This window comes from Lolium rigidum, chromosome 3 (assembly GCF_022539505.1).
Source record: "Lolium rigidum isolate FL_2022 chromosome 3, APGP_CSIRO_Lrig_0.1, whole genome shotgun sequence".
NCBI lineage: Eukaryota > Viridiplantae > Streptophyta > Magnoliopsida > Poales > Poaceae > Lolium > Lolium rigidum.
Window position 1 is genome coordinate 120,590,398 of NC_061510.1, and position 23,964 is coordinate 120,614,361.

The 23,964-nt window shown below is 44.2% G+C and overlaps 4 protein-coding genes across 4 annotated transcripts; 1 reads left to right on the forward strand and 3 right to left on the reverse strand.

Annotated features, from left to right (window-relative positions):
• Nucleotides 1–1,914: 1,914 nt before the first annotated feature.
• LOC124698107 (pathogenesis-related protein 1-like) lies at nucleotides 1,915–2,789 on the reverse strand. Its single transcript, XM_047230627.1, has 2 exons — nucleotides 2,534–2,789; nucleotides 1,915–2,451 (listed from the first exon to the last, which is right to left on the reverse strand). The coding sequence occupies exons 1-2, from the start codon at nucleotides 2,718–2,720 to the stop codon at nucleotides 2,156–2,158; spliced, it is 483 nt and encodes a 160-aa protein (XP_047086583.1). The 5' UTR covers nucleotides 2,721–2,789; the 3' UTR covers nucleotides 1,915–2,155.
• A 1,935-nt stretch (nucleotides 2,790–4,724) lies between these two features.
• On the reverse strand, nucleotides 4,725–15,225 carry LOC124702237 (WD repeat-containing protein 43-like). The gene is made up of 12 exons (XM_047234360.1): nucleotides 15,125–15,225; nucleotides 14,904–15,044; nucleotides 14,706–14,821; nucleotides 14,302–14,456; nucleotides 13,362–13,450; nucleotides 12,707–13,241; nucleotides 12,325–12,492; nucleotides 11,768–11,937; nucleotides 11,552–11,631; nucleotides 11,343–11,451; nucleotides 10,386–10,460; nucleotides 4,725–4,868 (listed from the first exon to the last, which is right to left on the reverse strand). The coding sequence occupies exons 1-12, from the start codon at nucleotides 15,218–15,220 to the stop codon at nucleotides 4,734–4,736; spliced, it is 1,869 nt and encodes a 622-aa protein (XP_047090316.1). The 5' UTR covers nucleotides 15,221–15,225; the 3' UTR covers nucleotides 4,725–4,733.
• Nucleotides 8,616–9,482, reverse strand: LOC124702238 (pathogenesis-related protein 1-like). Its single transcript, XM_047234361.1, has 2 exons — nucleotides 9,235–9,482; nucleotides 8,616–9,152 (listed from the first exon to the last, which is right to left on the reverse strand). Exons 1-2 carry the CDS (start codon nucleotides 9,419–9,421, stop codon nucleotides 8,857–8,859), a joined length of 483 nt encoding a protein of 160 aa, XP_047090317.1. The 5' UTR covers nucleotides 9,422–9,482; the 3' UTR covers nucleotides 8,616–8,856.
• Nucleotides 15,226–15,509: 284 nt separating the features above from the next.
• On the forward strand, nucleotides 15,510–19,853 carry LOC124698108 (programmed cell death protein 2-like). The gene is made up of 11 exons (XM_047230628.1): nucleotides 15,510–15,767; nucleotides 15,880–15,963; nucleotides 16,053–16,189; nucleotides 16,288–16,385; nucleotides 16,940–17,028; nucleotides 17,222–17,315; nucleotides 17,405–17,568; nucleotides 17,655–17,725; nucleotides 18,039–18,153; nucleotides 18,747–18,962; nucleotides 19,545–19,853. Exons 1-10 carry the CDS (start codon nucleotides 15,522–15,524, stop codon nucleotides 18,912–18,914), a joined length of 1,266 nt encoding a protein of 421 aa, XP_047086584.1. The 5' UTR covers nucleotides 15,510–15,521; the 3' UTR covers nucleotides 18,915–18,962; nucleotides 19,545–19,853.
• The last annotated feature ends 4,111 nt before the right edge of the window (nucleotides 19,854–23,964 follow it).

A 23,964-nucleotide genomic window follows, 5' to 3' on the forward strand; every position in this document is an offset into this window, starting at 1 on the left:
ATCAATCTGGTCAGAGTGTTGGGTCCAATGAAAGGTCACTAATGAAATATCTTCTCTCTCAAGAAGGTGTTAACTAACAACATGTCGTACTCTATTGCAAATTCTAAATGCTCTTACACTCTTGGTTTCCATCACCATACCGAGACATGCACCCCCTCAAACACCTTGTTAGTTGCACCCACATGACCACTGAGATCCCCTCTAATGAAGAGCTTCTCATTTGTCTAACCATCCTGATGTGGGCATTACCCTTTGGGTAACCGATATTAGTCTACCTCCCTTGGCTCAACTAGGGGCCCATGAAGATTGTCCAAGATCAAGGTGAGCCCGTACATCGGCTGCAACGAAGAAGACCTACCAGGAGACGAATTCTTGATGAACAAGGCAAGAAGGCGTCGATAAAGGAAAGATTAGATTAAATCTTAATGTAACCTAGTCGAGTTTGGACAGGACTCTCGGGACCTGGCCTGCTATATAAAGGCCAGGAGAGGGCCTGCCGAACAACAGAACAACAATATGCAGAACCATCGCAACTTAGAGCACAAACCCTAAAATCATTGCCTCCCGGCGAGTCGACCATAGTAGTCTATCGGCTACCCCATTGTAACCTATTTCACTTGATAAATCAAGATCAGACAAGCAGGAAGTAAGGGTTTTACCTCATCGAGGGTCCCGAACCTAGGTAAATCTCTCTCCCGGTTTGTCTGATATCTGATGTCTCGTGCTAGCCTATAGGATTCCGTCAACCCTAAACCCCTCATGGTGGGCATCCCCTCTAAGTCCTACCAGAATTATCTCGTGATCATTCTAATTTTTTTTTTCAAATATGTGATCATTCTAATGTTGAGGCCTCCTTGTAGGGTATCAACACTAATAACTTTCACAACCAGATTTTCAACAGCTAGTTTGACTAGGATAATCCTATCATGTTGTCTCGACATCCACTACCTCGTTCTTACGGATCTTATCTATCACGATGCATATGACAGTTACTATTTCAAGCTAAGTCTGATTACCAAAGCTTGAAGCTGACATTCCCTACTTCCTCGCCTTTTGAACCTCTCCTTTACTCTTGGGCAAAAAAAAAAATTGTACGCCTCTAATAACAACATCAACAACTCTATAGCTTCATTGTTAAAGGCCCTGCATTCCAACTACTCATCCTCCTATTTTCCTTGACTATCTTCCTAACCCTTAGCATCCGCCAACTAAAATGTGAAGACCATTGCTCATGTACCACCAAATGGGTAGTGTATCTGAACTTTCTCGTTTAACACCATACCCAGTGTTCCGTTATGGCGTGTCACTAAGAGATTTTGTTGGGTTTCATATTCATAGGAATGTTGTGTTTTTATGTTGGCTTGTCAACCATATCATATCTCTTCTCCTTTACCCAGGTTTTGGGCTTGCTATGCCTAAACAATAAACATACGCGGAGATCGGGAAATGCTATGGACATACCTATAGAAAAATGAGAGAACCCACTCACGGATTGTACACTCGTGCTTTTGTTCCTATGTTACATTGTGCAGCGAGACATAGCTACGATCCGACCGCCACCCATGTTGTTATTATCTTTTAGGTCGTCATTGAGTTCGCTTCATCATCAGTAGATATGTACCAAACGCATCATACGTTGCACCTCTTGTTCTTGCCTTCAATAAATTCTCACATATATCTAGCCAATTTAACTTATTTTTGGTTATATGCGTTCAATGTTGTTTCTTTGTGTCCTGTTTCCATTTTGTCGTGTTGTGTAGGATTATATGTGGACTTAATATATGATCATCTCCACCTATTTTATCGTGGGAACCATTGTATTATTTTGTAATGTGGAAGAATTATTCCACAAGATGATTTCAAATGAAGAAGTTGCAGAATACATACTGACTTTCCATTCCAAAAGAGCACCACTTCTTGAATAACTTTTATTCACTTGCAAAACGAAGATGTAAATACATAGCAAAAACAACAAAAAGGTATACACTCTCAAATCACAACTTTCCGTGGCACACTTCTTAGGTTCACACATCCTGCCTGGTGATCTCTCGCCACCGTTGAGGGCAGCTTTTTATTTGGATGGAAAGAAAAACACTCGCACATATAAGGAACGCCGCATTATTGTATGAATATTTCTCCCACTGAATGAAGTGATTTAGTTGTAGGCATCCGGGTTTGCGACGAGATAGGCCTCGGCGCCTTTAAAGATGTTGGTGACGGAGTCCTTGGCCTTGGTTATCTCATCCTTCTCTTCCACCCCCGGCAGCAGCTTGTAAGTCGATTCCACCTTCACCACACTCCCCCCGCTAGCCGTTGTCTCCACCTTGATGTGCGATGTGGCTGTCTCAATCGCCGTGCCGATGCCGCCACCCTCGATGAGGGTTGACTTGCTCTCACACTTGTCTGCGTCCACGGAGTCGAGCCTCTCCTTCATGAAGCTAAAGGGCATGGCTGCAACATCAACAGCTTGTTATGCTACTGCTCTTGCCTGAGGTGACATGAGTGTACGTGTGTGGGGCGTACGTGTACTAACCTGAGGTGAAGTTGAACTGCCTGACGCTGCCGATGCTGCCTTCTCCCTCGACAGGGTGGGCGCTGGCCACGATGTGGGGTGCAAGCTTGGGAGCCAGGGTGTGCCAGTCCATGACGCCGGCACGGAACAGGCGCTGCGCGGCCACCGGCGACTCAATCTCGAGTGTCCAGCTGTTGGTGGAGGCCATTGCTGCGGTGATCTACTATGATTTTATGACCGGCTGGTGCAAGTGATATGAGCTGAAATGTGTTGTAGTGCAGCTGCTGCTTGGTTGCCTGGAGAGCGGAGAAGTGAGCGCTCTAAATAGGGCTCGAAAGCCGGGGTTGGTGAAGCATGGCTGGGCCAATGTGGGTGTGGTGAGTCAAACCGTGCGTCGAGTTTTCGACGGCTCTGTCTGTCGACTAAGCTTTTCTCATTGATGGGTCTGGAAGGACAGGCCCTAAAGCTCAAACTTTTTTTAAGATATATATTTTTTTAGCTAAAGGCAAAGATTTGTTCAAATTGGCAGCAAAGTCCGCGTGTGCAAAATGTTCGAGAATGATAAAAGGGGAATGATGACCGACGCCTAGATCAAAGCAAGGGATAGAGTTGCTAGTCACGGTTGGTGTTGTTAGAACGAAGAAACAAACTGGAACTAAAGTGAATGGAACTTTGGAAGCTTAGCTAGCACACTTGCATAACTTGATTTAGTTTTACCAAGTTTCTTTTAGGTAAACCACGTAATGAGATTTAGATCAGACAATTGGTGCTAGAGAAGGAAATTGCAAGGGAACAGATACACAATTATATAATGCGATCCAGATGCTACCTCCTTTGTCAAAAATCTTCGTAACCTTTCGGGCGTTGCTTAGTTTTTACAAACTCGACTCCGGCAAGAAGGCTAAAAACTACAATAAGACATCCTGAATTCTTTCGGGCGAGCGCGTGCCAAACCGAAGTTCCGGGCGGACGCACTACACGACAACTGTTAAACCGTGGGTCCAGTTAAAGAAATGGTAGGCTAGCTGATAACATGTTTCTTTTTTGAAAAAATTGTAACTTCTAAATCGTGCGGCAAAATTACAATCCGTTTTCACTTCTAGAATCCCCATGACGAGAGCTTCGAAACTAGACCACGTTTTCATATGTTTCGATGAAATTTTTTAACAAGTAACTTTGATGCGCGATAGAGCAACTTTGTTATGCAGCAAAACAACTTTGTTATGGAAAAACAACTTTCATGTTCAACGAAAACAATTGATTCACAAGATGGTAGGCTTCGCAACAGCTGCAGCAACAACTCCTAATGCACCAGAAAAAAATGATACTAGCAACTCTAGGTCGTTGGCCGCACCCATGATGTAGTTCACAAGGTTTAGCCCTGGTCGGTCGTAGCAACAATGTTGCCGATCAAGCCATCCAGTGGCGAGCGCAGTTGTAAGTATCACCGCCCCACATTTGGTGACTCTAGCATAGCTAGCATTGCTTTCCGAAACACCCCACGTCGGTCGAGTCAGTCGTTCCCCCGCTCATGCCGGCCGAGTCATCCTCGCAACTTTGTTGCAATAGTTGCTTTTCGTCGTTGCTATGTTGCCTATCATGCTTTTCGGTAGTGTAGGCAACTTTGCAACAACGAGTAGACAAGTTCGTTGAAACAGTAGACAACTTTCCTGCAAATGATAGGCAAATTTGCTACCACGGTAGGAAACTTCATTGCGACGTCGGCAACTTCGCTGCAACGGCAGGCAACTTCGCTGCAACGGTAGGCAACTTGCTGCAAAGATAGTGGCGAAGGATAATTTTCGTTGCACTCCAAAAGTTGTTTTGCCGCACACCAAAGTTGCTTTGCTGCACAACAAAGTTGCTCTATCGCGCATTAAAGTTGCTTGTTAAAAAAATCCGTCGAAACATATGCAAATGTGGTCTAGTTTCGAAGCTCTTGTCGTGGGGATTCTAGAAGTGAAAACGGATTATAATTTGGCCGCACGGTTTAAAAGTTACAGTTTTTTATAAAACAACACATGATATCAGCTAGCCTGCCATTTCTTTGACAGCTGGACACGTCTGTGTGAGGTGTAGACAGAAACTTTCCTAATGATTAGGGTGTGCCATATCCTTCCACCGACATGCACTTTCCATTTTAGAGTGACCGCTCAGATTGACCAACGGGCACGCGACCGCCCGCTAGGACGCATAGCACCAAATGCTACGGGTTGTGACTCTATTCAGCATCATCGTCACTGTTTTCCCAGTCTTCGCCATACACCAATTCATCAATTTCTTCTTCCTCCTCATCGGACAGGGTTGAGACAGAATCCTGCGTCTTCACTGATAGATCTTTCGCATCCTTGTCGACCTGGGCAAAGTGAAACACATGATCATTTTACCATTAACTGAAGCGACTATAGACTTATTTTCAGCTTTATAAATTGATCAAAACCTGAGCGATTATCAGCCGAAGACGACCAGAAAGCTTCAGTAAATCCTCAGTTGCTGCATATCTCTCTGCACACATCTGAAGCAGAAAAGAATGGTCAGTTCTACATTTTGTTTTCTTTGGCTTATTTTCAAATTTACATGATTGGAGACTGGCTTGTGGGCTCGCAGTTGTAGCATAAATTTGCAAGCATCAACGAGCCCAATTTGGTTGTCCTGGTCAAACTGGGCATGCCAATGCAGGTTGTATTTTTTGGCGAATTCACCGCCAAACATCCAGCAGCCAAAGGCCACATCATATTTGGCATGACAAGTTTAATGACATTAGTTGGGAGCTTACTCAGATCAATCATGAGATATAAATAAGATAATTCATTATGCCCACGAAATTATGGTGAGCCACTGATATTGCATTTCTGCATATCACCCAAATCTGCACACTATGCTGACTCCTTTAAACCTTGAGGCCTTAACTCTGTATGCGTATTTGCTCAATACTGTGCAGCGAACCTACAACTGACCGCTATCAAGTGCAGATACAACTTGGGATCCCAAATGAGATCCATCTTTCCAGGATGACTCAGGAATTCGTGATTCGAGCTATCCAAATCAGTCTAGGGCAAACTATCATCAGCACAATCAAGTCTTTCACCTTCCAGACAGTGTACTCTCTAACAACATTAGCCACAACATAATTTCGGCCAGTGAATCCTCTTCACAATAATCAGAAGGTTCAGATCCTGAGTTTGCATGTACTCAACAAAGGTGAGTTCTCACCGTGTACTCACGTAGAAAGAACTGATACAGCAGAGTTGGCCGCATCCACGTACGTACGAACACAGCACTGATATTTTTTACCCAAAAAAGGGAAGCAATGGCGCATGGGTGGTGATACAAACAGAATATGGACACGAGAGAGCACAGTAAGGCCGAATTGTTGACAGGCAAACCATAAAGCAAGCTTATGTTGTGCCACAACATACTCCATAGGTATCACTTTACTATCTAAACAAGTCTGCATATCCATTCTCCTAGTAAGGAAAAAAATAAATCTGGTCAGAGTTTAGGTCCAAGTAAAGGTCACTAAATGAAATATCTTTTTCCTCAAGAAGGTGTTAGCTAACAACATGCCGTACTCTATTGCAAATTTTAAATGTTCTTACAATGAGATCCCCTCCAATGAAGAGATTCTCATTTGTCTAACCATCCCCTCTAAGTCCTACCAGAATTATCTCGTGATCATTCTAATGTTTTTTTGCGAATATGTGATCATTCTAATGTTGAGGCCTCGGGTATCAACACTAATAACTTCCACAACCAGATTTTCACCAGCTAGTTTGACTAGGATAATCCTATCATGTTATCTCTGGACATCCACTACCTCGTTCTTACGGATCTTATCTATCACGATGCATATGACAGTTCCTATTTCAAGCTAAGTCTGAGTACCAAAGCTTGAAGCTGACATTCTCTACTTCCTCGCCTTTTGAAACTCTCCTTTAGTCTTTGGCAAAAAAAAATTTGTACGCCTCTAATAACAACATCAACAAACTCTATAGATTCGTTGTTAAAGGCCATGCATTCCAACTACTCATCCTCCTAGTTTCCTTGACTAGCTTCCTAACCCTTAGCATCCGCCAACTAAAATGTGAAGACCATTGCTGATGTACCACCAAATGGGTGATGTATCGGCACTTTCTCATTTAACACCATACCCGGGTTCCGATATGGCGTGTCACTAAGAGATTTTGTTGGGTTTCATTCATAGTGTTAAGCTTCATGCACTAACCAACTATTCCAAAAGACCGATCTGATGGAAAGAGCTAGGCAATCCACTTATAGTACATCCCCCCTCACGTGTGAGGCGGCGGAGATAAGTCAACACGTGTAAGCAGAGGCGTATGGCTCTAGAGGCCAGTACGTGACAGGAGGGGGATAACAGCAATTTATAGAATAAATTGTGAAAACCAGGACTCGAACTCGAGACCCTGGCTCTGATACCATGTTAAGCTTCATGCACTAACCAACTATTCCAAAAGACCGATCTGATGGAAAGAGTTAGGCAATCCACTTATAGTTTAACATCCCCCCTCACGTGTGACGCGGCGGAGACAAGTCAACACGTGTAAACAAAGGCGTATGGCCCTAGAAGCCAGTACGTAGACAGGAGGGGGAGTAACAGCAATTTATAGAATAAATTGTGAAAACCAGGACTCGAACTTGAGACCCTGGCTCTGATACCATGTTAAGCTTCATGCACTAACCAACTATTCCAAAAGACCGATCTGATGGAAAGAGCTAGGCAATCCACTTATAGTACATCCCCCCTCACGTGTGAGGCGGCGGAGATAAGTCAACACGTGTAAGCAGAGGCGTATGGCTCTAGAGGCCAGTACGTGACAGGAGGGGGATAACAGCAATTTATAGAATAAATTGTGAAAACCAGAACTCGAACTCGAGACCCTGGCTCTGATACCATGTTAAGCTTCATGCACTAACCAACTATTCCAAAAGACCGATCTGATGGAAAGAGTTGTCTCCGCCGCGTCACACGTGAGGGGGGATGTTAAACTATAAGTGGATTGCCTAGCTCTTTCCATCAGATCGGTCTTTTGGAACAGTTGGTTAGTGCATGAAACTTAACATGGTATCAGAGCCAGGGTCTCGAGTTCGAGTTCTGGTTTTCACAATTTATTCTATAAATTGCTGTTATCCCCTCCTGTCACGTACTGGCCTCTAGAGCCATACGCCTCTGCTTACACGTGTTGACTTGTCAAGTGGATTGCCTAGCTCTTTCCATCAGATCGGTCTTTTGGAATAGTTGGTTAGTGCATGAAGCTTAACATGGTATCAGAGCCAGGGTCTCGAGTTCGAGTTCTGGTTTTCACAATTTATTCTATAAATTGCTGTTACTCCCCTCCTGTCTACGTACTGGCCTCTAGCGTCATACGCTTCTGTTTACACGTGTTGACTTGTCTCCGCCGCGTCACACGTGAGGGGGGATGTTAAACTATAAGTGGATTGCCTAGCTCTTTCCATCAGATCGGTCTTTTGGAACAGTTGGTTAGTGCATGAAACTTAACACATAGGAATGTTGTGTTTTTATGTTGGCTTGTCAACCATATCACATATCTTCTCCTTTACCCAGGTTTTGGGCTTGCTATGCCTAAACAATAAACATACGCGGAGATCGGGAAATGCTATGGACATACCTATAGAAAAATGAGAGCACCCACTCACGGATTGTACACTCATGCTTTTGTTCCTATGTTACATTGTGCAGCGAGACATATCTACGATCCGACCGCCACCCATGTTGTTATTATCTTTTAGGTCGTCATTGAGTTCGCTTCATCATCAGTAGATATGTACCAAACGCATCATACGTTGCACCTCTTGTTCTTGCCTTCAATAAATTCTCACATATATCTAGCCAATTTAACTTATTTTTGGCTATATGCGTGCAATTTTGTTTCTTTGTGTTTTGTTTCCATTTTGTCGTGTTATGTAGCATTATATGTGGACTTAATATATGATCATCTCCACCTATTTTAGAGTGGGAACCATTGTATTATTTTGTAATGTGGAAGAATTATTCCACAAGATGATTTCAAATGAAGAAGTTGCAGAATACATACTGACTTCCCATTCCAAAACAGAGCACCACTTCTTGAATAACTTTTATTCACTTGCAAAACGAAGATGTAAATACATAGAAACAACAACAAAAAGGTATACACTCTCAAATCACAACTTTCCATGGCACACTTCTTAGGTTCACACATCCTGCCTGGTGATCTCTCGCCACCGTTGAGGGCAGCTTTTTATTTGGATGGAAAGAAAAACACTCGCACATATAAGGAACGCCGCATTATTGTATGAATATTTCTCCCACTGAATGAAGTGATTTAGTTGTAGGCATCCGGGTTTGCGACGAGATAGGCCTCGGCGCCTTTAAAGATGTTGGTGACGGAGTCCTTGGCCTTGGTTATCTCATCCTTCTCTTCCACTCCCGGCAGCAGCTTGTAAGTCGATTCCACCTTCACCACACTCCCACCGCTAGCCGTTGTCTCCACCTTGATGTGCGACGTGGCTGTCTCAATCGCCGTGCCGATGCCGCCACCCTCGATGAGGGTTGACTTGCTCTCACACTTGTCTGCGTCCACGGAGTCGAGCCTCTCCTTCATGAAGCTAAAGGGCATGGCTGCAACATCAACAGCCTGTTATGCTACTGCTCTTGTCTGAGGTGACATGAGTATACGTGTGTGGTGCGCACGTGTACTAACCTGAGGTGAAGTTGAACTGCCTGACGCTGCCGATGCTGCCTTCTCCCTCGACAGGGTGGGCGCTGGCCACGATGTGGGGTGCAAGCTTGGGAGCCAGGGTGTGCCAGTCCATGACGCCGGCACGGAACAGGCGCTGCGCGGCCACCGGCGACTCAATCTCGAGTGTCCAGCTGTTGGTGGAGGCCATTGCTGCGGTGATCGAGTTTATGACCGGCTGGTGCAAGTGATATGAGCTGAAATGTGTTGTAGTGCAGCTGCTGCTTGGTTGCCTGGAGAGCGGAGAAGTGAGCGCTCTAAATAGCGCTCGAAAGCCGGGGTTGGTGAAGCTTTGGCTGGGCCAATGTGGGTGTGGTGAGTCAAACCGGGCGTCTAGTTTTTCCAAAGTACTAGATGGCTGTCTGTCGACTAAGCTTTTCTCATTGATGGGTCTGGAAGGACAGGTCCTAAAGCTCAAACTTTTTTTAAGATATATATTTTTTTAGCTAAAGGCGAAGATTTGTTCAAATTGGCAGCAAAGTCCGCGTGTGCAAAATGTTCGAGAATGATAAAAGGGGAATGATGACCGACTCCTATATCAAAGATAGAGTTGCTAGTCACGGTTGGTGTTGTTAGAACGAAGAAACAAACTGGAACTAAAGTGAATGGAACTTTGGAAGCTTAGCTAGCACACTTGCATAACTTGATTTAGTTTTACCAAGTTTCTTTTAGGTAAACCACGTAATGAGATTTAGATCAGACAATTGGTGCTAGAGAAGGAAATTGCAAGGGAACAGATACACAATTATATAGTGCCAATCCAGATGCTACATCCTTTGTCAAAATTCTTCGCAACCTTTCGGGCGTTGCTTAGTTTTTACAAACTCGACTCCGGCAAGAAGGCTAAAAACTACAATAAGACATAGCAAGAGCACCAAATGCTACGGGTGGTGACTCTATTCAGCATCTTCGTCACTGTTTTCCAAGTCTTCGCCATACACCAATTCATCAATTTCTTCTTCCTCCTCATCAGACAGGGTTGAGACAGAATCCTGCGTCTTCACTGATAGATCTTTCGCATCCTTGTCGACCTGGGCAAAGTGAAACACATGATCATTTTACCATTAACTGAAGCGACTATAGACTTATTTTCAGCCTTATAAATTGATCAAAACCTGAGCGATTATCAGCCGAAGACGACCAGAAAGCTTCAGTAAATCCTCAGTTGCTGCATATCTCTCTGCACACATCTGAAGCAGAAAAGAATGGTCAGTTCTACATTTTGTTTTCTTTGGCTTATTTTCAAATTTACATGATTGGAGACTGGCTTGTGGGCTCGCAGTTGTAGCATCAATTTGCAAGCATCAACAAGCCCAATTTGGTTGTCCTGATCAAACTGGGCATGCCAATGCAGGTTGTATTTTTTGGCAAATTCACCGCCAAACATCCAGCAGCCAAAGGCCACATCATATTTCGCATGACAAGTTTAATCACATTAGTTGGGAGCTTACTCAGATCAATCATGAGATATAAATAAAATAGTTCATTATGCCCACGAAATTATGGTGAGGCGCCGATATTGCATTTCTGCATATCACCCAAATCTGTACACTACGCTCACTCCTTTAAACCTTGAGGCCTTAACTCTGTATGCGTATTTGCTCAATACTGTGCAGCAAACCTACAACTGACCGTTATCAAGTGCAGATACAACTTGGGATCCCAAATGAAATCCATCTTTCCAGGATGACTCGGGAATTCGTGATTCGAGCTATCCAAATCAATCTAGGGCAAACTATCACCAACACAATCAAGTGTTTCACCTTACAGTGTCTCTAACAACTTTAGACACTCTCTAATAACTTGCTCAACTTTTTCTACATACGAAAGTATATATAGACTCATTTTAGTTATAGATACATCTGTATCTAGAAAAAGTTGAGCAAGTTATTTTAGGACAGATAAAACGTCCCAAAAATATAGAACAAGTTTAGTGATCATTTTAACATACCTAACTACATATCTAGACAATATCACTTCTCTTTGTTGGAGAGATTATGTTTTGAATGATCAACAGATCTAATAACAGAAACAAACAGGTAGTACTGGTGAGTGGTAACAAGAAATAATACCTTCTCAAGGTTGCTAATTAGTTTTTTTGGTTTCTCTGAGGAGATAAAACGACCATGAATAACTAATAAGCAGTATATCCACCGCAAAACAAGCTCGGCGCTGCCAGATCTGTGGAGAGAAACATATAAGCAACCAACAGATAATACACAGTTGTACATTGCATGCAAATGCATAGCGGTGAAAGACATAGGTGTAGATTTATAAGCACCTTGATTTCCATGCAGATACAAGATTCTCTAGAAGTTTGCAAGCATCTCCAGGCTTCAAAGATCTTACATGTGCTCGAATCTGTTGAACAGAACAATATCAAAATAGTAAGAACACCCCCCTTCACATCAATGAAGTAACTTCGACAGCTGCACTTACACATGGTAAAGATGCAAACAGTGCTAGAACTTTAAACTGAAACTGAGTTATCACAAACCTTCTTGCTGGGTAAATTAGCATCAATTGGTATGCCGCTGCGACCAAACAGATCTGACAAGATTTTAGTTGCCATGTCAGGATCGGGCTCGATGCTCTGATCAATGACACCACACTCCCTAAGCATGTCTTCGATGCATATGCTGTCATCTTCAATTCTTTGCACAGGAACTAAATAAGGAAATAGAGTTAAGTGATTGAGCTAGAAAATTCTGAAAATAACAAATATTTGAAAGTAAATATAGCAAGCACTAACAGTATTCTGTGTCTTTCTAAAAAATAGTTAAACCTAAAATAATGCAACATATAGCCCTGTACGACTCATTGTCATAGAATTAGTTGCTACTCCATCCGTTCCTAAATATAAGATGTATTGGGAGTTTAAATTAACTCCCAAAACGTCTTATATTTAGGAACAGATGTTGTACATCATTTCATCTGAAGAACAGCAGGTTATTCCCTGCAGTTGATTGCTGCAGACTCCAATTACAGGGAACAAATATTAGCTACATTTCATCACTGGTAGAAAAGGAGAAGACACAGCAAGAGATAATTTACCTCTTTTCTCTGTTAATCTTGTTGTGGTACCAAGGTCACTATCAATCGCAAGCTTGTCACCACTCGGTTTTGTTACACCATGTTTCCTTTTCTTTTCTTGTGTATGAAGCTTCGGAAGAGGAAGGATGGCATCTTCTGCATTCGCCCGGTCTAGAGCAGTGATAGTTCCTACCAAAAGAAACAAGATTCAGACCAAGATTCACCATCGATAACCTTTGAGTCTACTCAAATGAAGGCAGATAACCATTTCTATAAGGAATTCCTACCAGAATCACCTGTTCTAAACAGGGTTTGGCCGGTTGGGCCATTATGATATTCATATATAAATAAACAACATACAAGTTTAAATTACCACCATAGTTAATGAACACAAGTAGAATACCTTTCGTTTTAGCATATTGACCTTTCTGGGCCATGGTGGGTTGAATTGTAGGCAAGAGGACTCCATCTTCAGATACACCCAAATTAATATCCTTACCATAACAAACCAAAAGCTTATCGAACGATGGTTTCACCACAGATCCATATGCCAGAAGTACATGCGTAGAATTAGGTCCATCTATTCCTTGAAGTTTTGCGGCAAATATTGTGAAATCCTGCTTTGTTCTTGAAAGAGAAGACTCGGACAAAGCAATCTTAGTTGGCTTCTTGTTGCGCAGGTCATCCATGCTATTCCCAGACCAGAAATAGCAGATACCAACCTCAGAAATAGCCAACACATGTATTTCTCCATTATTGGCATTAATACCTGAACACTTGCAGTCCACAAAGATTGCTGGGTGTTCCATAGAGAGTATGCAGCTTGAGCTCTGAGTTTTACCACCGCCCAACCTCCAAATGGCAACATAACGTTCCCCAACTCCAGATGACAGAACATATTCACCGTTGTCACTAAAAATCATGGTTTTCACAGCAACCTAAAATGGTCATGTAGCCAAAAGCAACAGGTGAGCATTTAGGGGAAAAAAATGCAATCGAAATCATGACAAGGTTCGGAAGAGGAACACGGTAGATGAGGGCATACAAGACACACTCACCGGATGCCCAGAGAATTTTTGGATCTTCTTGTTGTCAGAAGCATCAAATGTCCTCAACTGACCAGCTGCTGTTGCTAAAACCTTTCCATCTGATGAGATCAAATACATGGAGCATTTCATTTCTTTGAACTAGAATGGAAATTGTTTGGTATGGAGCAGATAGAAGCAAAACCAAATGAATAGGCATACTTCATTTCAACATAGGAAATATACCATAGAGACAAATATAAGATCCTACAAGACCCTTCAATAAAAGGATACACATGATAATTAAAAAAAAGCATACATTTGTGCATATATCGTATTAAGCAATGGATACAGATTTTAAGCTCTAACTTCACCAAAAGAAGGGATTATATACAAGCAAATGAAGGTAGCAGGACTTTCTTTATTGGATCCATGTGTCTGGTAGGTAATACTCCCTACATTCCACGAAACAGGTCGGAAGCTTGTCTAAATTTGGACGTATCTAGACACCAAATAGTGACTAGATACATTCAAATTTAGACAAACTTCGGTGGGACGGAGAGGGGGTACTTGTGTTAGATTTCTATCTACACTTCAAATAGAACATTACAATTGTATTTTCAGAAAAGAACTGTGAAGATGATTTTAGAGTAGACATTCTAGGCCACGGCTTAGCAAACAACTTGAGGGTGCCAACATGATAAGATGGATAAAACATGGTCAATGAAGCTTAACTATTCGTTGACTATAAAGGTCACCGTGATCAGTCAACTATTAACTGTTAGGATCTGTAAGAGCAGTTAAACTACAGTTCAGAATTGGCTCAAGAAGAAACCACACAAATAAATGTGAAACATCCATATCACAGATGAAAAGGCAGCATGTGCATAATTCAGCAAATCAAACAATAGTGAAACAAAAAAAGTGGAAATGAAGAAAAAAAACAAGAAGCCTGGTTTCACCACTGACATACCTGATGACACCGCCAAGGCAGATATTGCCTTGGAGGAAGATTTAAATTTCCCTGCAACAGACCCGTCTGAGGGGTCAATCTTACAGACCATGCCATCAGCGCCTGCTGTGTACACCGTCCGCCCTTGCCTCGAGTGTGCTACTGCTGTCACACCCCTGAACATGTACAACCAACATAAGTGAACACTTCCGAGCTCAAGCTCTGCAGAAACTAACCCTAGAGGGAAATAGCAAACAAGAGCCAAACTACAGCTGCGGGTATGGGCTCGGGAAATAATTTTAGGATTTTCGTCATTGGAATGGTGCTACGAAGATCTCATACTAAAACGCGGTTTCCACAAATGAACCACGAGGTTCCCCTCCTAGTAGCTAGAGAGACAAAATGCACCAAAACAGCAGCCATACCCAGGATGGCAGTCGCTGATCCGCCACTTCCACTGCCCCGCAGCAACATCAAGCGCGAGTACATCCCCGCTGCCGGTCCCAAGCACAAGCAGCGAGCTCCCAGCCTTCCGCTTCTTCTGCTAGGCAAAAACACAAACACGTCAGAAGCGCGCAGCACCGGGCGGTAACAGCTCGGGAAATGGGGGCGCGTTCCCTCACCTTGCTGGAGAGCTGCACCCACTTCATGCACGTGTAGTCGAGTGCGAGGTGGCCGCGCTTCGCCTCCGCGAGCGCGCCGGCCTCCACCGCCGGGATGTCCGCGAACTCCGTCTGCAAGTGGCCGCGCGCGGCGTCCCATACCTGCGAATCACAGGGGTTAACGTGGAAGCGGGGACGGGGTTGGTTCGGGGTGGGTGGAGAGGCGGCGTGTGGTTCCGCACCTTGATGCGGCCGTCGCCGGAGGAGAGGGCGAGGAAGTCGGAGGCGGGGCTGAAGGAGGTGAGCAGGTCGCGGATGGTGGCTGGGGCTGGCGCCATGGCCCGCGAGTTGGCGGGTGGTCGCCGCGGCGGCGGGAGGGGAGGAAGGGTTTATGCGGCGGCGGCGGCGCGGCGGGCGAGGGTTTTCGTTCGAGCGAGGTCGCGCGCTCGTCTCTGGTTGAGTATCTATCTGGGCACGACCCGGTCGGTCGTGGCGCGGCTGAGCCGGACCGAGACGGGCTAGGGTTTTCCAGCCCAGAACAGCAACCGTTTAGCCCCAGAAAAGCCATTCTGCCGCGCCGCTCCCGCCTCGTCCAACCCGCGCCGCTCCCGCCTCGTCCAACCCGCGCCGCCGCCGGAGATGGAGCCCAGCGCCGAGAGGCTACGCGGCCTTCGCATCACCTCCCTGGACGATGATGAAGAGGATGACGAGCCCGAACTGCCGCACCAACCCCCGCCCGCCGTTGCCGCGGCCGTGGTCTACGACGACGACGACGACGATGACGAGGAGGAGGAGGCGGAAGTCATGCTAGGTCTGCTGGAGGAGCCGAAGCGCCCGGGCCTCCTCCTCCGGCACCTCTTCCCCAGCAAGGCCGGCGGCATCCCGGTGCGTGCCACACTACACGATTGTTAAAACATCAACTGACTGCCCTTAAATTCGTAACACTGTATACAATTCGGCCAAGGTTTTAATGTCAGGTTCTGCGAATTTCATGCAGGCCTGGTTGGATCCGGCGAACTTGCCGTCGGGCAACTCCAGCTGCTGCGGGTTCTGCGGCGAGCCCCTGCACTTCGTCCTCCAGGTGTCGCCTCCCTCTGTGCCTAGTGCTAGCAGCTGTACTTGTTGTTTCGATGACAACTTCGTTTTGAAACTGGGTTGGTCTCACTGTAGATCTATGCTCCGATTGGGGACAATGAGGCAGCGACGTTTCACCGCACTCTGTTCATGTTCATGTGCCCTTCCATGGAGTGCTTGCACCGAGACCAGCACGAACAGTGGACGCGCAAGCAGGGCAATCCTCGGAGAAGGTGAAGCAACACCATGTCCGCTGTGCTGTTGTTTATTTAGACTTTAGAGTAGAGCTCAAAAACGTTTTGCTGATTTTGACTGCCTGGGTGGATTGCAGTGTGAAGGTTTTCCGGTGCCAGCTGCCCCGTAGCAATGCCTTTTACTCAAGTGAACCTCCCAAACACAATAACTCTGACAAGCCACTATGTGCAGGAGGTAGTTTTCCTTTTCTTCTGTTGTATGGTATCTTAAGAGTTTACATGCTTAATAAGTATTGAATGACATCGCTACATTTCCTGCTTTATGTAATTAATTAACTAGTTATTATTATCCTGGAGGAAAATGTGCTTATGCCCAGCAGATCCCTTTCACTTTATCTAGCTATTACATAGATACTTTCTTGATATATGACCTACGATTTCCTGGATCATCTCTTCAATATGCTGAAATCTTGAAGTTCACTTGTTTATGCTGGTTTCTACACATATCAGCAACCTTGCTTCTAAAGTATTCTTACAAAAATTTATTTATCTTTTGTTTTCTGTTTTTTTTCCAAAAAAAAAAACATTGAACTGCCGATGTGCCAACTGCTGAGACTAAGGTTGGGTGGGGTTTGCTAGATGCTTATTAATTTAGTTTATTGATGCACTTATATTCATAGGCAACACTTGTCGCTTGCTGTCAGTCAGAAACCTGTTTATGTTAATAGATGGTCATATTCCATGTAAGTTCTATCGATTTCCTCCGTTTAACCGACTGTGTGTTGCCAGCTCCTCTTTGTCATTGGTGTGGTACATGGAAAGGTGATAAAATATGTGGCAGCTGCAAGAAATCACGCTACTGTTCTGAGAAGCATCAGGTATTCTTATTTCATTGTACCCATCCTATTGGTCGGTTTGTTTGATTTGCGACTTTGTGCCTAGATCCTACCATTTTGTAAAATAAAAGGTCTTCCGATACAATTTTGTCTGCCTTGGACAAGACACCCTAAATATTCTTTTCCTGACCAATGACTTATTTTGGTTGAGCAATTCTACATCACTCTTTATCAGGCACTGCATTGGCGCTCTGGTCATAAAAACGATTGCCTACAGATGATCAATTCTTCCGAAGCTTCAAGTTCTGTTCTGCCAGCTGTAGGGAAAGGTGATCGTATTTGAATGGGCAATGCTATGTGTATGCTTGTAACTATTGAATTGTGTCTTTTATTTCTTACAGTTCCTATCTATTTGCAGTTCCTTCTAGGGCTTCCTGGCCGGAATATAAGATAACAATTGACTATGAAGCTGATTCGGATTCTGATAGCTGTGATGGAGATGAAAGCAACTCAAAGTCGTTGGTGATGCAAAAACATAGTAAACCAGATGATTTGATGCAATCGTGGATGGATCAATTTGAGGTTTTGAACTCTACATTCTCTCTCTTTTATACATTTGCTAGCATGGTAAACCAGATGATTTGCATATTCACTGTCATTTTGTGTAGGCTGATGCTGACAACCAGTGTTGGGCATATTTTCAAGAACGGATCTCAAGAACACCAACACAAGTATTGAGGTAGGCATCATTTGCATGAAGTATATCCTACGTTTGGTGATCTATTTAATTTCCTTTTGGTGATCTTAGTTTACTCTCATTTTCCTTCTCGTTCTTGTTTTGGCTTCCTGTTTTTCTGTTGGGTTTCATATCTAGCCTACCCCAACATGCTTGGGAAAAGGCTTTCATGTTGTTGTCATTATTGCTTCGGAAAATGGCAATTCTTTCAACATTGTCCCCATCACTTCCTAATTCAGTTTGTTTCAGCTCTCTTGCATAGTTATCATCAACAACTATTTTATAGGGGAATGAGTAACTTGTCTAAACTACGCAGATATTGTCGAGAGCAAAATGCGAAGCCTTTGTGGGCCTTGTCAGCTGGGCGTCCATCCAATGCTGATATCCCTTCATGTGGCTACTGTAAAGGTCCACTATGCTATGAATTTCAGGTTGGTCAATATTCTATGGACCAAATTACATTTCTGATGAAGCAGTTATAGCCAATGCCCCATATCCATAAATAATAAACTCAAGAAGCCTAGCTTATCTGTGGTAACGTCCCATCATAACAGTTCTAGTCAGTATGCAACACACAACAAATAATGGACTGAAGAACCTTAGTGTTTCATGCCAATATTTTGTTTCATGTCTCTCTGCTCTGTAAAATGTCCATCGGGCAAATACTTTGTCTATGAGTCATCGCTGCCATCAATTTTGAAATACAGAATTCAGACGATAATGGTCCTAGCACTAGTAGCTGTTTAATTGTTTATGCTACTAGACATGATATGAATATAACATGGTTAATGCCTGTCAGTTACCGTTGATTTCTGCCTATATCTTCTTGCCTATAACTGCCCAGGAAGGAATTTATTCCCAGCTTAAAATAATGTTGTAAATGAAATTACTTCTGATAGACTTATGTTAAGTATTCATTTCAACCGCAGCATGCTTATCATTACATTTCTCTCCCTCGTGTGCCTACTACATACACACTCTCATGTGCTTACATATGCTTACACTTTGTATACTGTATCTCCAGATAATGCCACAATTGCTGTATTTCTTTGGTGTGAAAAATGAACCAGACTCTCTTGATTGGGCAACAATTGTTGTGTACACATGTCAAGGATCATGTGACCAAAACATTAGCTACAAGGAAGAATTTGCATGGGTTCAATTATACCCTACAGCACCCTCACGGCCTTAGTAATGTTTACCTGTTTGACTGAGTAAGGTCTGTTCTTCGCTGCTGCAGGTTTGTAACTTACTCCATTTAATTTTTCGGTATACTCTAGCAGCTGCTAAATCCCTCAAATCCATTTATATGGTCCATAACACATGTGATACATTGGTAAGCAAGGGGTTCGCCTGTTCTATCGGTGTATACAGCATCAGAATTTAAAAAAAAAAAAAAAAAAAAACTTGTACTGTATTGAGTAAGTTCAGTGGATGCACCCAGTATCAGAGAATTTTGAAAGAGGATGTTACAATGGGCGTGAACTTTCTTATTCCCGTTTTCTGAACAAGTAGAGTACCAGTAGTTAGCAATATTGTTCTTTGTGAGTATGTTTGCTTACTTGGCACCATTGGTTTAGTGTGTATATACTTCAATGAATGGGCATGTTCATTTAGAAAATTATTTAGTCAAAAAGCAAATATTTTGTGAATAGCTCTGTTTTTCCCTATGCCTGGCAAATGTATCTGGTTGACCATATAGGGGTAGTAAAACATAAAACATACATGTAGTAGAACATGTAGCTTTGTGCTTGTGATAATCTGCACTGTGCTGAAGATAATGTCTTCTAGTAACCTGTTGACTGCTGTCTTGTCTTACCAGGGACCTGGAATGGGTTCGTCAATGTTCATTTCGACTTGAAGAAAGCGAGATAGGTTAGCCTTACCTACCGGAGATTTCATAGTGGGCCTTGATGTTTCCAGATCTTAATGAGCCAGCATGACACTGTGGTCCCAAACTCGGAATGATTTGATGTTCGATGCATTCGCTCTGGTCGGTTTTGGCCACTGTGGCCCATTAGAACATCTGAGGACAAATACCAGTTGGTCAGCAACCTTAGTTTAGTAAATGTGTTTTTTTTTTCCTTGAGACTCGTTGCTCTTTTTATATATAATATTCTTGTCTGTTTTTCGGGGCTATGTTCAAGTTAGGAAGATCCAAAGATTTCCTTTTATTCGTCGGGTATACTCTATACATGTAAAGAGTCTAGTCAGCCGTGGTCTATTTATTATCAGTTGAAATTTTGATCCATACGTTTTTCATATCAGAGTAAGTATATCTTAGTAGACATTGTGTTAACGTGAGTCGTGCAAACGAGGAAGATTTTGTCTTGCTCACCATTGGGGAAGCTTGGTGGATTGCTGGTCAAAAGCATGCTCAGAAAGTGCGTCCAGTGTCCATGTGCTTTTTATTTCCTCGACGATCGGTCAGAGAGTGAGGCCATGCACAATGCTTAATACTTCCTGCTAGCAGCACGTTGGTTTGCATTCATGCCTGCACGTCTGTTCATAGGCGTCGCTTGCACGACCAAGCTGGTCAGGTCAGATTTTCTGACTTCTGTAAAGGGGCTCTAGACGACGAACCAGCGCTGCCTTTTCCGGAAAAACATGGAGGGATGGGAAGAAACTCGGCACCGAAACCGCCGTCTCCTCTCGTCGTCAGCAGGAAGCGACGTGTCTATCAAACCATGTTGCCGATTCCACGGCCGGCGAGTTTGGAAGTTCTGCTCGCCTTTTTGGCGCAAGATGATGGCGATACACCGTGGTTAACCGGCTACTGCATTTGGCGTGCAGGGGAGGCACGGCAAGTATCCATCAGCTGGAAAGACGACGGAGAGCGGCTCGGCTCGGATCCAGTATTCCAGTGGCCGATCATCATTGTTTTTTGCCATGGACATGTGCCGTGCGTGGCGAGAAGGCATGGCCCCTGGCAAGGCAAGTGGCCGGCCAGAGCCAAGAGGAAACAAAACAATTCGACTTTTTCCCGTAGATACGTGCAAGTTTCTGGGCGGCACCGCGCCTGTTGACGGCGACCGGCACCGGCCGCTTACATTACAATAATGCAGATCCCTACAGTGATCGCCGGTAATCATGGGTCCATGGCGCACGACGCTGGCTGGGGACGAAGAATCATCTCTCAGATCCACCGCGCGCGAGGGCAGACCGGATCTGCCGATCTGCATCACCAGGTATTGGTGCGAAACTAGTGTCGGTTCTGGTTACTGGGGCGTAGAAACAGCAGTGCTTTACTATGTGCACTTGAAGCCTAAAGTGTTGTTGCTCACTGACTGAATAGGGCCTCGTTTAAAACGTAATTCCTCTATCATTTTGAATATTTTACAGCAAAGTACTAGATACGGATCAAAATGAGTGAGCATACACATTGGGGCATTGACTAGTTTAACAATGCAATATGCAGATTTCTCTAGGTGATGCTAGGCTTAGTAGGAAGGCTCTTTTTACAAGTACATAGGTGATGTCACGTGGTTGAAAATTATAATTTACGATTCCCTCACACCTACCCAAACGCATGCTGAGTGAATGGACTCATCGATGTAATTTTTTCCTATACGGGCAAAACCTTCATCAGTGGCCTCAATAATGTTCGGTAGGTTTATTGAGGGTGTCGGTTACATTTTGGACTCACACCGGCGCGCCAAATAATGTGCCGGTACAATTTGGAGGCTAATAAAATAGTCGGCGGCCCCGTATCGGACCATACGCACATGGTGCTGGATGGACTCGTCGTGAAGGATGATGGATGAAGCCGACTAACTGAAATACTCCCTCTACCCAATTTAATTACGCAACTTAGGAATACATTTGTCTAAACGTAGGATATGTAACCCCAGATTAATGGATTTGGAGCTGAGAAAGTATTGAACTTTACCCGTTAAAACGTAGTACAGCATGTTTGATTCGCTGGATTTTTTAGAACATAAGAATAGAAAAAACTACAAAATTAGAATGCCATGAATCTGCATTATATTTTCTCAAGTAGCGTTTGACTCATAGAAAAAAAAACAAAGAAATTATGGGATAAGATGTGAGTGGATGGAATTTTACTCTAGAATATAGTGCAATGCAATCATATAAGAAAAAAAATGATATTCATTCCTAGGGGCTCCAATTTTTTCAAATCGAACACTGCATAGAGAAAAAAATTAGTATAAAAACACAAAACCTACAAAATTCCTATGGCATTTCTTTGAACTGAATAGGGCCTAATACGAGTACTGTACATGAAATAGAGCAATTCCCAGATGCGAAGGGAAGAGTTGACTACTTTATAGCTTATGCCGATGCAGATGTGTCTACGTTATACTGAACGTATTAGGAAAAACTTAGTTTTGTATGTGCGTACTTGTGTAGTCCAAGGTGATGTCACGTGGTTGAAAAATATAATTTTGCACCCCGCTCTCTCACCAACCCGAAGATATAATTGATGGATGGACCCATCTCTGTGATTTTCCTAACACGGGCAAAACCTTAATTTACCGGTTAAACCCTGGATTGCGGTCGCCATCCCATAGCAGGAGGAAGCAAAAGCAAATGCAAGTACAGTGAAAGCTGCTCGACCGACACGTCTAGCTCCTCCAAAAGCTACGCAGCAGGTTTACCTCTCCTCTGACTGCCATCTGGGGCCGAGTGATACGTGGCCCCGCACGTCAGGAAAGAACTACTCTAGTTAGTTTGAACTAAGGTGGGCCCAGGACGGGGACGCGGATTTAAACGTTGGAAAAAGTCACCGCGTCATGTGCTGTGCTGGTTTGCAATGTCCCTGGCCACAACTGGCCGGCACTAGCTTAAGTGATGACTGATGAGCTTTCCCCGTTTTGACTAAACGGGTTACCGGATCTGCTATTGCTCGTAGCTCTGCACACCCGAAGTTCACAACACCGTTTTGGGGCATGTTTGATTCATGCCCTGTCTAGTCCTACCAAATCTTGACAAGACTGCCTTGCCAATTTTTTTGCCTAAGGAATGCTCCACACACATTTGACAAATTATTTGGCAATAACCTACGAGAGGAATGAAGGAAAACCAATCCGCAACCAAACTTTTGGCATTAAACCAAGTATTTTCTTTTTGAACAAGGGAGGCCCGAAGGACCTAAACTTCATTGCAGTCAAAGCGGTCGAGGTACAATTTACAGAAAGGGTCAAAATAAAATTGAAACTTACAAACTGGCCCTTACAATTTGCACAAAGGATCTTAAAAAAGTGCTAGGAAAAGCACTCAAGTTCAGCTCCTTCTCGACCACAGCAGGGCTCGCCGTAGCCAACCTGCACGCCGTCGGGGACAAGACCACTTGGGGCATGGAGGTGGGAGCCAACTACGACACAACCGGCCTCCGCAGTGGCAGTAATGCTTGGAGGTTGTTGAAGACCTGGAAGCGACGGTCGGACGCCATCACTCGAGGTTGGAGGGGCCGCCCTTCGGCCATGTAGAACGGCGACAATGGCGCCGTAGGAACCTCCGGTGAGAAACTATGCCGCTCCCCTGTTGCGGATCCAGTGGGCAGCCAACCAAGAGCAACATCTCCTACCCAATCACGCCACCATGACAAATCAGGGAGAAAAGCCTGCAGCTCCGATCTTGACCACCAAATCCAGCCGAATCAGCCTTATTTATGGAGATCTCCACCTTCTTCCGTACCCGCAGCATTGGCTCCGACCACCGGAGCACCGTGATGCAGAGGAAGAGGATGGTGCAGCACCTGATCTGGCTGAGAAGATCTGCCGCCTCCATCCCGACATAGACGCCATACGCCATATATGACAAAACTCTAAACCTAACACTACAACTATCTACTCCGGCGCCTGCTCCTGCCCTGCTCTGGCCGGCTATTTGATACGCGTACAGCACGCGTCCGTTGGGAACCCCAAGAGGAAGGTGTGATGCGTACAGCGGCAAGTTTTCCCTCAGAAAGAAACCAAGGTTTATCGAACCAGGAGGAGCCAAGAAGCACGTTGAAGGTTGATGGCGGCGAGATGTAGTGCGGCGCAACACCAGGGATTCCGGCGCCAACGTGGAACTGCACAACACAACCAAAGTACTTTGCCCCAACGAAACGAGTGAGGTTGTCAATCTCACCGAGCTTGCTGTAACAAAGGATTAGATGTATAGTGTGGATGATGATTGTTTGCGAGAAAACAGTAGAACAAGTATTGCGGTAGATTGTATTCGATGTAAAAGAATGGACCGGGGTCCACGAGTTCACTAGAGGTGTCTCTCCCATA